This window comes from Adiantum capillus-veneris, chromosome 2 (assembly GCF_014529385.1).
Source record: "Adiantum capillus-veneris isolate H3 chromosome 2, ASM1452938v2, whole genome shotgun sequence".
NCBI lineage: Eukaryota > Viridiplantae > Streptophyta > Polypodiopsida > Polypodiales > Pteridaceae > Adiantum > Adiantum capillus-veneris.
Genome location: NC_140932.1, coordinates 154,846,118 through 154,859,878, shown reverse-complemented (window position 1 = coordinate 154,859,878; position 13,761 = coordinate 154,846,118). Strand labels below are relative to the sequence as shown.

At 44.2% G+C, this 13,761-nt stretch overlaps 1 protein-coding gene across 1 annotated transcript; it reads left to right on the top strand.

Annotated features, from left to right (window-relative positions):
* The first annotated feature begins 7,881 nt into the window (after positions 1-7,881).
* On the top strand, positions 7,882-9,766 carry LOC147463895 (caffeic acid 3-O-methyltransferase 1-like). The gene is made up of 3 exons (XM_086529724.1): positions 7,882-8,658; positions 9,228-9,292; positions 9,383-9,766. Exons 1-3 carry the CDS (start codon positions 7,923-7,925, stop codon positions 9,680-9,682), a joined length of 1,101 nt encoding a protein of 366 aa, XP_086385850.1. The 5' UTR covers positions 7,882-7,922; the 3' UTR covers positions 9,683-9,766.
* Positions 9,767-13,761: the final 3,995 nt, after the last annotated feature.

The following is a 13,761-nucleotide window of genomic DNA, read 5'->3' as shown; positions in this document are numbered from 1 at the left end:
GTTATACCATTTTCCTCTTTTTATTAGCACACACACACACACATACACGAGAAGAAGAGAATTTTAATGTTGTAGGAAACTATCCCAAGAGACCTTAAAGATCTATTCGACGAGGAGAGTTGAACTGAAGACCTATTATTCAAGAGGGAAATGGCATAACCAATAGAAAGGTTATACCATTTTCCTCTTTTTATAACACACCTGCGCACACACACACACACACACACACACACACGAGAAGAAGAGAATTTTAATGTTGTAGGGGGGAGAGAGAGAGAGAGAGAGAGAGAGAGAGAGAGAGGGAGGATGAGGATATAAGGTGGTGACACATGCACAATTTTCAATGGATGAAGTGAGGGTGTTGGCAATAGATTGAAGCAAGGCCAAATACACAACCATCAAGTGGGCTATCGACAACAACTCTACATGGAGGGGGATGTATGACTACTTTTGTGGTGCATTATAGGCCAAAATATAAATGGTTGTACCAAGGAGATGTGGGTGGTGTGGTGACACAATTGTTGTTCTTGAGAGAGGTAATTTACTAACAAAAATTCATTCAATGGGTAAATTTAACACCTTCAAGCACACTTATTTAGTGTATAGATGGAAGCTTTTTTTCCCCCCACTCACAGATCATAATAGTGAGTGGATTATTTTTTTTAAAAAAAGTTACAACAAAAGCCATGCTCCCTTCTAACAAAGACATCTATCAACAACAAAGACCCAAAAACCATATACAACGGTTGATAAAGGGCACCACCTTGAAACTACCAAATCGATTGTTATGGGAGCCACCTAAATCAAAGGGAAATATAGATTGGCTTGGGGTTGCAACCAAAACCCTTGAACACCAATCCAATGCGATGGAACATAATGCCAAAAAGAAGAGCAACGAGTACCAAGGTCCTACCACTTTTTTCTTCTTCTTTTTTTTAACAGACTAGTAGTGGTCATAGATCCGGAGACATTTGAAATATGGAAAATGAGGTCTAACTTCTGTTCTTGTATGCCCATGATAGTAATGTCAGGTTGGAGGGTTTCATTGGTCATCAAGATCTCATTAGAGGGGTTGACAAGTGAATTTATTTTCTCCTACATCTCTTCAGATTGGTAGGCAGTCTCTTTGATAATCTCATCTTGAGTCTCATTCCTGATACTGACTTCTTCCTCCAGCTTGTTGGCACTTGCAGTAGGCTTGGCTCCCCCTGAAGACATGCCTCCAAGTGGTTTTGAACATTGAATTGCGAAAGACTTTTGCCTCATGACAATTCCTAGCATAGTGACCAATTATGCATCATTTGACTAGCTACAAGTTGGGTCGAGGCCAATGTTGTGAAGGAGGTAAATGCCCATGTTGTGGCTCAATTTGTTTTTGATAACATTTGCTTTCATTTTGCAATACCATGGGTGCTTGTGTCAGATAGAGGGAATGGATTTAGAAGCAAACTTGTGAAGGCTTTGGTGGAGAAGCTGGGCATTGAACACCAATTCTCTTCACCCTATCATCCTTAGTCCTAGCTCGTGGGCGCTGTGTGCGCACGCACCAAGGGTTGCAGGCGGTGGTGACTCTTTGGGGTGGTACTAGCGGCCCTCTGGGTGGCGCAGCTAGCATGCATGTGCACTAAATGGGTTGTCATGGTGCTGTGACATCCAAAATAGACTTGGGTGGAGAACTTTCAAAGTGTAGAGAGAGAGAGAGTGAAGTGATGAGGTGTTGGCAGCCCATCAAAGGTGCTAAAATGGTACCCCCAAGTGGATAAAATCAACCCCCTTTAAAAAAAGAGGAGCCCTGGAGTTAAATGGGCAAGAGGAACCCACTTTTTCTTTTTTTCTTTTTTTAAAATGCTTCCCTATAAGAGGGTTTTTGAAAGCATTGTAAAGGGCTTGTAAGCCTTTGCAAGAAGAAGCTCTCCCTTTTTTCCCTTCTCGGTGTCGATTCCCCGCTCCCCCTCCTTTCTTTTCTGTTGTGCTTTGCTTGTATTTCCGGTTGCGGTATGGTTGGGTGCAACCCCAAAACCACACCCGTATATGCACACACAGAGAGAGAGAGAGAGAGAGAGAGAGAGAGAGAGAGAGAGAGAGAGAGAGAGAGAGAGAGAGAGAGAGAGAGAGAGAGAGAGAGAGGAGAGAGGTGTTTGTGTGAGTATGCGGTGTGGAATAGAGGTGTTGGAGCTTCTCGTGAAGCGTGTGTGTGCATGTTGGTGCAACAAAATGAGTGTGTGCAAATGAAATTGTGTGGATTTTGAAGGTGAATCCTAGTGGTTTGGGTTGATGTGTTTACCTTGAGCTGTAGAGAGACACACATTGTGTGTTCTGGGTGTACCCCTTTCCATCTTCTGGTGCCCCCATGGAGGAGCATGCTCATTGCTCCTGATTTGGTGAAGAATTTTTATTTATTTTTTGCATTGGTAAAGATGGCGTCTTGGAGCTATGGTCCGATGTTTACTAGTGAAGAGAGTCTTGATGAGTGGATTGTGAATCTCAAGTTGTATATGTTGTCACTACGAATGCCGAACAAGGAGAGCAAGATGCAAACTTTTTCGTTGGTGATGCACGGCAAGGCAAAAGTGTGGTGCGAAGCATTGGCCAGCCCTACGGGCACGGTTCTTACATTATTTTTGCAAGGAAGCGTCCCCAATCAAAATGGATACCAAATTAAAGGGGCTACCACTTACCAAATCATATTTGGGATAGCTGTACCCTAGCTGAAAGTCTTCTGGCTTGATCTTACGACGCCTCCTCTTCTTGCTAGTTTTCGGTTTCTCTCTACCCTCATACACTTGCTCTTTGCCTTTCCGAGCTCTAGTTTCTTGCTGGTTTCTTCTTCCCTTTTAGCTCTTTCCATTTTGTTGGCCAAGACTTCGACATCCTGCTTATCCACACTAGTGATGTTCACCCCAGGTTTAAGCAGGATTCTCTCTCTCGATCCATTTATATGTGCTTGACCTCTTCCTCTACCAAACAACGAGTAGATACCACCAATTTCCCTCGGCGGATGAGGAAAGTCCAGTGCATAATGTCCTTCTTCACCACAATTATACGATCTGCCAGGCAACGGCCTTGCCCTTCCCCTTGCTCCTCTTGGTTGTCCCCTATCCATCACACTTAGGTGCAATTCCTGCATTTGCTCACACAAATTATGTACAATTTGCACCCAATTCTGCCGCACAATTGCTATACCTCGGTTCCCATGGTTCTCCTTATGAGCAGCATCCCTGGACCCCTTGGTTGAGTACGAACCACTGCTTCATAGCCCGACACTCCCTGCTCAATTTTTTTTTCATTTTCTTGCTCTTTGCCTTTGCAATTTCCATCACGCCATTATAGTTCTCCGGGCTTTCGAAGTCTGCCTTTTCCCTAACCTTAGGATGTAGACATGCCGTGAATTTTTCCAGCTTAAAGTAGTCGCCATTAGACAACTGCATGGTTGACGCTAACTCTGCCCAACAAGCCTCAAAACGATCCAAAAATAAACCAAATTCCTTATCTACATCATGTTTTAGCGCCTTCAATTTGGCATCCATTTTGACTGAGGACACTTCCTTGCAAAAATCATGTAAGAACCATGCCCGTAGAGCCGACCAAGCAAGCCTTGCCTCACCTTCCAATGCTTCGTACCACACTTTCGCCTTGCCGCGCATCACCAACGAAAAAGTTTGCATCTCGCTCTCCTTGTTTGGCATTTGCAATGACAACATATACAACTCGAGATCCACAATCTACTCGTCTGGACTCTCTTCACCTGTAAAGATCGAACAATAGCTCGAAGACGCCATCTTTACCAATGCAAAACAATGGTTTTCTTTACCAAATCAGGAACAATCACCATGCTCCTCTGTGGGGACACCAGAAGATGGAAAGGGGGAAGGGATACACACCCTAAATACTCAATGTGCGCCTCTCTACATCTCAGGGTAAACACAACACCAATCCACTAGGATTCACCTTTAGATCCACACAACTTCACTTGCACACACTCGTTTTGATGCACCAACACGCATACACGCTCCACGGGAAGCTCCAACACCTGTCACACACCCAACACCTCTATTCCACACCGTAGACTTACACAAACCTCTGTGTGTGTGTGTGTGTGCGCGCGCGTATACACGGACCTCGGTTCGGGGCACCCAACCACACCGCAACCAACAACACAAGCAAAGCACGACAAAAAATAAAGGAGGGGAAGCGGGGAATCGGCATCAAGAAAGGGCAAAAGAGCGAGCTTCTTCTTGAAAAGGCTTACACGGGCTCCATGGTTTACACAGAAGAAAGCTCCTCTCACTTGCTCTAAAAACTGTTTGGCCAAAAAGCCCTTTACAATGATTTCAAAAACCTTCTTATAGGGAAGCAATTTTCAAAAAAAAAAAGTGGGTTCTTCTTGCCCGTTTAACTCCAGGGTTCCTCTTTCTTGAAAGGGGGTTGATTTTATCCACTTGGGGGTACGATTTTAGAACCTTTGATGGGTTGCCGACACCTCAACGATTCACTCTCTCTCCACACTTTGAAAGTTCTCCACCCAAGTCAATTTTGGTTCTCACGACACCGTGACAACCCATTTAGTACACACGCCTTCCTCAATAAGAATTTTGGCACCCCTTGGGCCCGTGGGAACCCCACCTTGCTAAACTACCACATCATCACCCGCTTCACACTAGCTGCGTCACCCAAAGGGCCACCAGTACCACCCGAAAGCGTCACCACCACTGCCAACTGTTGGTGCATGCGCACATAGCGCCCACAAGCTAGGACGCCGCTTGGAGCTCAAGAGCTCTCACTCCCCAACTCACTGTCTAATGGGGCGCCCTCGTGCGGCATATATACTCTACGTTTTTTCCTCACGAATCCCATGTGGGATTTACTACGGCCACGTGGCGGCCCTTGAAGCTCTCCCATTCCAAGGCTCCCAAACCCTCCACACTCTCCAAAAATTTGCTAAAACTTGACCTGTTCTCCACAACTTCATGGCTTGGAAACTCCTTGCTCACTCATTCAGTTTCCAAGCTGTAAGTTCCCACCAAAAGTTGGCAACCTCAACTTTAATCTTGCCAATTCTTGTACCATTTTGGTCTTGCCAAGCCCACAAACGGAGTCACCCAAAAGACAAAAAAATTCATCCGACATTGCTCTGCAGTCAATTGGCATAAACTTTCCCTTGTAGTATCTTGGTTCTCGGGACTCTGTTTGACGAGCCGTCAATTCCAGCTATTCCCATACAATGTGCATGAAATTCTAGAACCTAGTTGAAGCCCAAAATCTCTCGACAGGAACGCTTCCCAATGCATGCAAGTGGGCCCATAACTGGCCCTTGGCAAACATTCAACTGGCCATAACTTTCGTCTAGAGCTCTAACTGACAATCCGAGAAGACCAGCATGCTCCACAACTTGAGCTCTTCAATCTTATCCGCTGACACCAGCTCTGGCCATTTGTCCCCATCTGCCCTGCTTGTCGAAGATCTGCCAAGCTTTCTAAATTTGAACCTCAATATCTTTCACATCGGGGCTCCGTTTGAGGAGCCGTCTGGACCGGCTTCTAGAGCACTTTGAACACTACGTTCCCATGCATTAGAACGACACTTTAGATACTTGGACTTGCCTCCTCAATTGGCCATTCTTGGAGCATTTTTGGCCCAAATTTCCACCAGCCCATGCCTTACACATAAGCTTAAACCCTTTACTCAGCATCCCTGTGCACCTTTTGCACTGCTTCGCACCACTTCTCGCTTGGACCAACTTTGCTTGCACCAATGTAACTTCTCCTTCTTTTAAGAGCTTGTCGACTTTGACTTTCACATAAAGCGAGCTAAGTCTCCTGGCCGTGCGATTGGTGTCAAAGGCATTAATGGACTAGATCATGCCAAGTGACAGCTTTCAGGCTCAAGAAAATAGAAAATGACATTAGGCTCACCAAGTAATAGTCACAATTCTTGATGAGGTGTAAGGTGGAGAATGTGCATGCAACGCACAACCCTCACAAGGCGAGACAAAGGTACACACAGAAGCCCCAACTAAAGTACGTGAGGAGGCTCTCAGCTGAGAAGATCTGAAACAAGGTCACTGGATCTCGGGAAGGCACAACAATAGCAAGGTGCTTCCCACACACCCACCTTCCCTGTGACTGACAACACCCTCTGCGACTCACCCGCTTGTGTCACACCTTACCCTCCTGTAGTGTATAGATAGAAACTCACAAGGGTATCTTATTTGTAGTCCAATTACAAAGATTGAGTAACTTTCAAAGTTTCAATTGGGTGTTGATAATTGATTAATAGTGTCAACACATTGTAGCGTAGTCACTAGTGGTAGCCATTTATAAGTGCATGTGACGTGTTTATAAATACTACCAAATGATTACTCAGTATGCTTTAAACAAAGAATTTAATTATTTAACCACCTTGTTAGGTAGAGGAGCCAATTGTGACACGTGTGCCTTTAAAAAGTCAAAACCCCCCCCCCCCACAACAACACCACCCCAAAAAAACCCCCAATTTAGAGTCAAAATTTAGAATATACTTAGAACTTTGCATACATGTCAACTTGTGATTTGTTGAGAACCGTCCAACTACTAGTCCTTGGGTGTCTCTAACCCCTAAAATGCCTCGAAGATCAAACTTTCTCGAATTGATAGTCCAAATTTAATAAAAAAAACTATCAATCTTAGGTGTCTCTAACCCCTAAAACAAAGAGAATTTCAATAGTTTGAACATATGTCTTCTTGTGCTTGTGAAGATGCTGTTGAGCTCAAAGGATTGAAAATAATTAAATATGCACTAAGTGAACGAGAGAAAACACACACACACACACTCTTTTATCTAATCTCAGAACAACAGATTGGTTGACTTCATCAACGTGCACAAGCAACTATCATGCAAATATTAATTGTCTCATTTGAAAGACAATATAATTGGTTGAACTTGATACAGTAAAAGAATATATCATGCTACCAACATAGAAGGATAGGGGGGTTGTTTGGCCGTAATTTGGGCACCCCCTCTTAGGTACCCCCCACATACAGTGGGAGGGATAGGGCTGGTGTGACCTGTTTTGTGTCACGTATACGTGTGAGTGGGTAAGAGGTAAGACCTTTGTTTTGCAAATGCACCTCTTTGAAGTGCAATTTATAACAATTACCCTCCTTTCGTGTGGGGGTACCCTTACCTCCACACATACAGTGGGAGGGATAGGGCTGGTGTGACCTGTTTTGTGTCACGTATACGTGTGAGTGGGTAAGAGGTAAGACCTTTGTTTTGCAACTACACCTCTTTGAAGTGCAGTTTATGACAATTACCCCCCTTTCGTGTGGGGGTACCCTTACCTCCTACAAACAACAGCCTGTGGTGATCATCCCACAACAATGCAAAGAATTGCTCAGTATTGAAGACCAGCTGCATCTAAGTGGATGCCAGACATGAATGAGCCACTAAGGGACATGCATATCTTTGAGGAATGTTCCGGTGATGGAGTTGCTCACATGCCCCCCTTCTCTCTCTCTCTCTCTCTCTCTCTCTCTCTCTCTCTCAAGTATTCACAATTCAAATTTTAGTGGTTGCCTTCGAGTGTTGACTCTATTGAGGTAGGTGGCGGGTGGTTGATCGTCGTGTCGGTAGGGGTTGCAGGGAGCTAAAAGCATGCTCCTGGCAAAGGCTTGTATGGGAGCTGAAAGCAAGCTGTCGAGTATAAGCGGTGAGAAGGGGGGGAGGGGGCAACCCCCCTCTCGGAATCCCTCCCCCCATTAATATCTTCTTGTTATATAGATGTACCACACTAAGTAACCCCCTTCGTGGAATATTATAACGAAAAAGGTCGCGGAACCCATGGATCGTTGACTTGTTAAGAGTATATCAAGGTTGCATTATAGGGCTCGGGAGCTTTCTGTGTGTGTGTGAGAGAGAGAGAGAGAGAGAGAGAGAGAGAGAGAATGGGCGAGGGCGGAGAAGATGATGCAGCGCTGGTAAAGTTGATGGAGGTGGCCACGCTGTGCACGGTGCCCATGGCTCTCAAGGCGGCCATCCGGCTGAAGGTGATGGACATCCTGGCCCAGCAGGGCGCCCACGATGGCGGCCAGCACTTCTTGTCCGCCGCTCAAATAGCCCGACACTTGGACCCGCCCATCCCCGCCACCAGCTCCCTCCCCACTGCCATCGCCTCCCTGGACCGCATCCTGCGCCTGCTGGCCGGCCATGGTCTGCTTGCCTCCTCCCTCAGCCTGGACGACCCCCTCGGCCTCCCCTCCAACTCCTATGCCCTCAACTCCACTAGCCGCTTCCTCGTCCACTCGCCCAATGGCTCCTTCGCCCCCTATGTCTCCCTCATCCAAGACCCCATCATGATGCAATGCTTCTATGACTTGCATGAGGCTGTCCTTGACACCACCTCCTCCCCCTTCTCCAAGATCCATGGCACTAAATGCTTCTCCTACACCCAACTTGACCCCCGCTTCGACGATGTCTTCAACAAGGGCATGGTTGGCCACACCAAGCTCTTCATGCATTCCTTCCTACGCACCTACCACGGCTTCGGCGACGTCAATAGCCTTGTGGATGTGGGTGGTGGCTCTGGGATATGCTTGGGCATGATCACTTCCCAGCACCCCCACATCGAAGGCATCAACTTCGACCAACGTCATGTCATTACAAGTGCACTAGAGTATCCAGGTACAACATAACATTCTTTGCAAGGTAGTTGAACTTGTCCTTCTTTTGAACTTCAAGGTCTTAGCCTTTAGTTCCCCCCCCCCCCCCCCCCCCCCTTCTCTCCCAAACATGTTATGGAATGCTCGAGGTATTAACTAAGGGTTATAACATGGTATCAGTAGGTGTACAATATGAGTGTTTTATAAGGGGAAAAAGAAAATGGGAGGTCACGTACATAGGGGTCAAAAAGGCAATTTGGGTGTACACAAGTGACGTCTTCCTAGTACTATTTGTGAATCCCTAGGGATGCAATCTTACTCCTCTAAGTGGATGTGAACAACCACTTCCTTGGGATGCAATCTTACTCCTCTAAGTGGATGTGAACAACCACTTTTGAGGTACCTCGAATCTCATTGGAGCTTTCTCTAATTTTGGCATGCTTGCTTAACCTCTACAATTTTCACATCTCAAATTGTTTTCAAAGGAAAAAATGAATATGATGTCAACATGGTTCCAAAGGGCAACCTATTTCATGTAATGTTGATTTTGTCCTAAATTTTACTATTCTTATTAAATGAAAATGATGATAGGTGTAGAGCATGTTGGAGGAGACATGTTTGAGAGCATTCCAAAGGGCGATGCTATATTTATGAAGGTTTGATGTCCATCTTTTTTCTTGCTTTATTAATTGTCAAGGCTATGTGTGCAATGTTGTTGATGTACATCGATATGCTTTTGAACACAGTGGATCTTGCATGATTGGAGTGATGCTCATTGCTTGAAAATACTGGAGAACTGCTATCGAGCATTACCTGACAAGGGGAAAGTTATAATTGTAGATGTGCTTCTGCCTGATGGTGTGGAAACTAGCCCTGAGGTTCGGGTTGGATACCACACAGACCTCCTAATGCTTGCTTTCAATGAAGGAGGCAAAGAGCGCACTGCAAGAGAATTGGAACGCCTTGCACAAGCTGCTGGTTTTACAAGCATGAAATCCATTTGCAAAGTAGATATAAATGTTGTCATTGAGCTTTATAAGAATTAAACCTGTAATACAAAAGATGAAATCATGAGAAAACATCCACAAAAGTGATTAGTCTTATTTTGCTTCCTAGCATTTGGGTGCCTATTTACACCATGCATGGAAGGTCAACATTCTACAAGGGTACTAAATCACAATTGATTACTAAATGGGATGGATGATCACAAATATGTGTATTGTGGTACTTGAACCTTACATTGCATGTTTGACTCCTATTTTCAATAAGAAACACTGATTCTACCTTGTGAAATCATGATCCAAGGTATATGCAATGCCAAGATCCCCAATTATGACATAATGGGGGTCCCATGTAAGAGAAAGAGGAGAGGATCTACAAATTACCCACCCCTACTAATATTACCCACCCCTACTAATGAGCCATTCACATCCCGTAATACTAGAGGTTGTGAGAGTAGAACCGAAAATATTAATGGGAGAATTGTGATGAATTACAAGGAATAAACAGGAAGTGTGCTACCCCAAAAAATCAAATGTTTTAACAAAAAAGCAAGTATCAAGGAAATAGACTTCTTGAATTAACCTCAAGACCCCCATGAGCAAGTCCTTGTATGTGATTGATCCATCTGCTAGGACACCATATTGTACCAAAAATAGAGAAACCTCTCGACCACAACATTTACACAATCAATCGTACTCTAGAGAGCCTATTCATGGTGACAAACGATAATACTTAGACATGTTGTCCATTCTAATATGCAAGCAATGCTAATTTCTCTCATCTCTAATCCTTTCCTACTTCACTAATGGTAGTGTTAGTATAAATGTTTGCATGATTATGTTTGAGCATCAAGTGACTTGTGAGTAGACTAGTGGTGTGTATGCAAGGATTGATTCATGCTACACTGGTCTAATCCGTACGAACGCATGATGTAGTGGTCCTTTCCCAATAGTACCTATAGTGCAAGATTCAAAATTTGAAATGCTCTCATGATTCTACAGGGTGTCATTGCGTGGCAAGCATTCAAAATTATCTCACCACTTGAAGACCTATGTCCTTACCTCCGTGGCTTCAAGCTCTTCCACATATCTGAAATCAGAGTGAAAACTTCATCAGCTTTTAAATTGGCCACATGATTTATTGAACATCTTACATAGTACATACAATTGTCGGATCACCCACAAGACTAAGGGGGTCTTAAATGACCCCTAGCGGTGGGATCAATGGAGGGTGTTGAAGGGGGGAAATCTCGAGGGCGAGGACGGTAGTCAAAAAGTCAATTCCAGGTGGTCGGATGTGGAATTCGAACCCGAGTGGTCTCAATGATTGGCTCACGTCCTATCCACACGCACGTGTGGATTTGGTTGTTCAAAGGGGGGAAACAAAAATATATAAATTAATAAAAAATGTTGAAAAGTAAACTCGGACCTAAAAAGTAAACTCACACACATCTGATGGTTGAGCGCGTTTTTTATTTTTGAGTCTCACTTCCCTCCCGTCACTCGCACCACTCACACTTCCTTCACTATTCGGAGTGATATGGCTTCAGGACTAAGTAACACTCCACTAGAATGTTTTTATTTATGTGCCAATAAATATGGAATTACACCTCAAAATCAGCGCTCGTGGAGGGATATCGACGAGCTCCTCACCAGGCCGAGCCTTTTCGTGTCACTCCTGCGATTGGGGGGGGGGGGGGGGGGGGGGGGGGGGGGTTTGCTTGCCCTCCCGTTCGCCACCAGCTATATAGCTGTCGCCCATCCTCGCACGATTCCAATCTTCACTTTCCATTTCATCTCCCTCCCCTGCCAAGGCGCATCCAGCAAGATTCTTGCTAACTAAGCTCCTCAAAATCGTTCGTAGTAGTAGTCACCACAAGCTACTCGACCTTCTCTGAAAGTATACATTTATATCTTCAAGATTCCCTACCTTCCCTACTCCCTAGGTCCAACATTTGTCGCTGCTTTATTTCTTAGACTGATTGTACGAGTCGATCACAAACTGTATACGGTGTAGCTCCCCTAAACCAATCACGTTCTGCGCATTCGTTGCTTTATAAGCCATTTGCATGCTTGAGAGAGAGAGAGAGAGTCTGCATCGACTCCGTCATCCCCAACATCTTTTGAAGATTGGCGTTCAACATGGGCCCTTTCTTTAAAGAAAAACACGCCTTTCCTTTTCGTTTCTTAATTTTAAAATCGAAAGAATGTCAAGAGACGGGGTATGGTCAATTTTGATTTCTTTCACATGCGTGTGAACATACTCAAGACCACTAAAACCCATGTTTCCCTCATGACCATTGCTGAAAATTGCAACCCTTTCCACCCTTCCTTCGGGGTCTAGCCGTGCATATGCCTGGCACTTTTGTGATAGGCCTTCCCAATGAAGAGCAAACTGGTCAGAGACCCCTTCCTAGTGTACAGATCCCTTGAAAATAAGCCGTCACTACGAAGGTAACGTTTTGAAAATGCCTTTCAAAGACAAATTTTACAAGATATAAAAAACATGTAAGGTTCCTTTGTTAAAACTTGAGCATGACTTCTAAGGTGGTAAAACATAAGCCTTGATTCGAAAGCCTGCCACATTGGCCTGAGCAGGTAACTTCACCAACCTGTAAACAAAGAAAATATATTACAACCTTATGTTCAAACTAGATTGGTTATGCCCTCTCAATAAGCTCTATTAGAAGCACTACACGAAATCTAGATGGGTGTTGGTAACAAGGAACATATGGGACACTAAGTGGCCCTCAGCTATGAAGACCTTCCTTTGGAAGGTGCTATGGGAGGCTATTCCTACCAAGATCAAGATAGCAGCCACAGAAATAGGCTCTGATAGATGCTCAAGGTGCAAACCGGCTAGTGAGGATCCCCTTTACTTGTTCCTTCATTGTCCAGCTACAAGAGGCCTCCCGGGCAAAGTATGTGAATGGATTCAATAGACCTGGAAAATCCTATTCTTCAAGCACTACCTACTCTCTCACCTAGGAGGAAAGTTTCGGAAAAACTAAGCCATCCTAATTGTAAGTTTTTCAAAAGTTTTGGATAATGAAATATAGCGTGAGCTAACGACGTTCACTTCTCTCTTTCTCGCGCTTCTTATTTCCTCCCCGGCTGTCACATTGCAATCACGTCTGTTGCGTTACAATCGCAAGTAAGATCTCTACGCATTGACGTAAGCATTTCATAGTATTTTGTAGCTTTTGGTGTAGCCGATCCGCTCCCTAATCTCATCATAAGTAAGAATTTAAGCTTCAAAATCAAAAACTCAGTATAGGCAGGGTATTGGGGCATCATTGCTAAGCATTTAGATGCATTCTGGGTCGAAAACGACTAGGTAAAAAATCCATTGCTGTTAATAATCACGATTTTTGCACTTGACCTAAAGTGAGATTTGAGATCATAAGTATGTGTACTTAGGTCTTATAAGCATGTCCTAGAAGTTTTGTTACGTTTGGATGTCGTTTCTTGCTGTAACGGATGTGATTTGTTTGTCGATGAGCAATTGGCTTTTGGTGATTTCTGTCATTTGAGTGTAGCTTGAGTTAAATGCGAATTGTTTGTTGTTTTTCAAGAGATTGACAACCTCTTGTAGCTGCTATGCACTAGTCGAGTAAGCTTCGTCCCATGGATTGACAATTATATTCGTGGTTCTCGTTATGTCTGCAATTAGATAGGAGTGAGGTTAGACACTCGTCCCACATTTGGCGCCGTTGCTGAGGATCAAAGAGACCTAAACCAGGGAAAAACACGACCCTCTTGTGAAGTTATCCTTGAACTTCCTCTAGGATCTGCTAAAGTGATTTTTTAGATTGTCGTCTTTGACTGTGTAGAGGTAGCTTGGAAGTAAGTCGTACTTGTTGAGTGCCTTTAGGATTGTAGGATCGTAGGATTAGGTTACGATTTTGAGAATGATTGATAGACAAGACAAGTTTTAAGATCACGGCTCAAAAAACCATAAAAAACAAGAAAACGAGTGTTTGTGGACACTTTCCACAACCCCATCGCAATAGAACCTAGGAGTAGGGTAAGTAGAATCTGAGGTGGATTTTAGAACATTGCTCTCTCCAAAAGAATCAATCATGAGTTGTTATATGAAGTTGTAGAATTTCAGGTCTACGGCT

What these genes read in the sequence shown, in the direction of transcription:
- LOC147463895 (XM_086529724.1), top strand. Translation starts at nt 7,923, where the DNA reads ATGGGCGAGGGCGGAGAAGATGATGCAGCGCTGGTAAAGTTGATGGAG. An exon ending in AAGTGCACTAGAGTATCCAG is followed by an intron (nt 8,659 to 9,227) that starts GTACAACATAAC and finishes AAATGATGATAG; the next exon opens with GTGTAGAGCATGTTGGAGGA. An exon ending in GCGATGCTATATTTATGAAG is followed by an intron (nt 9,293 to 9,382) that starts GTTTGATGTCCA and finishes TTTTGAACACAG; the next exon opens with TGGATCTTGCATGATTGGAG.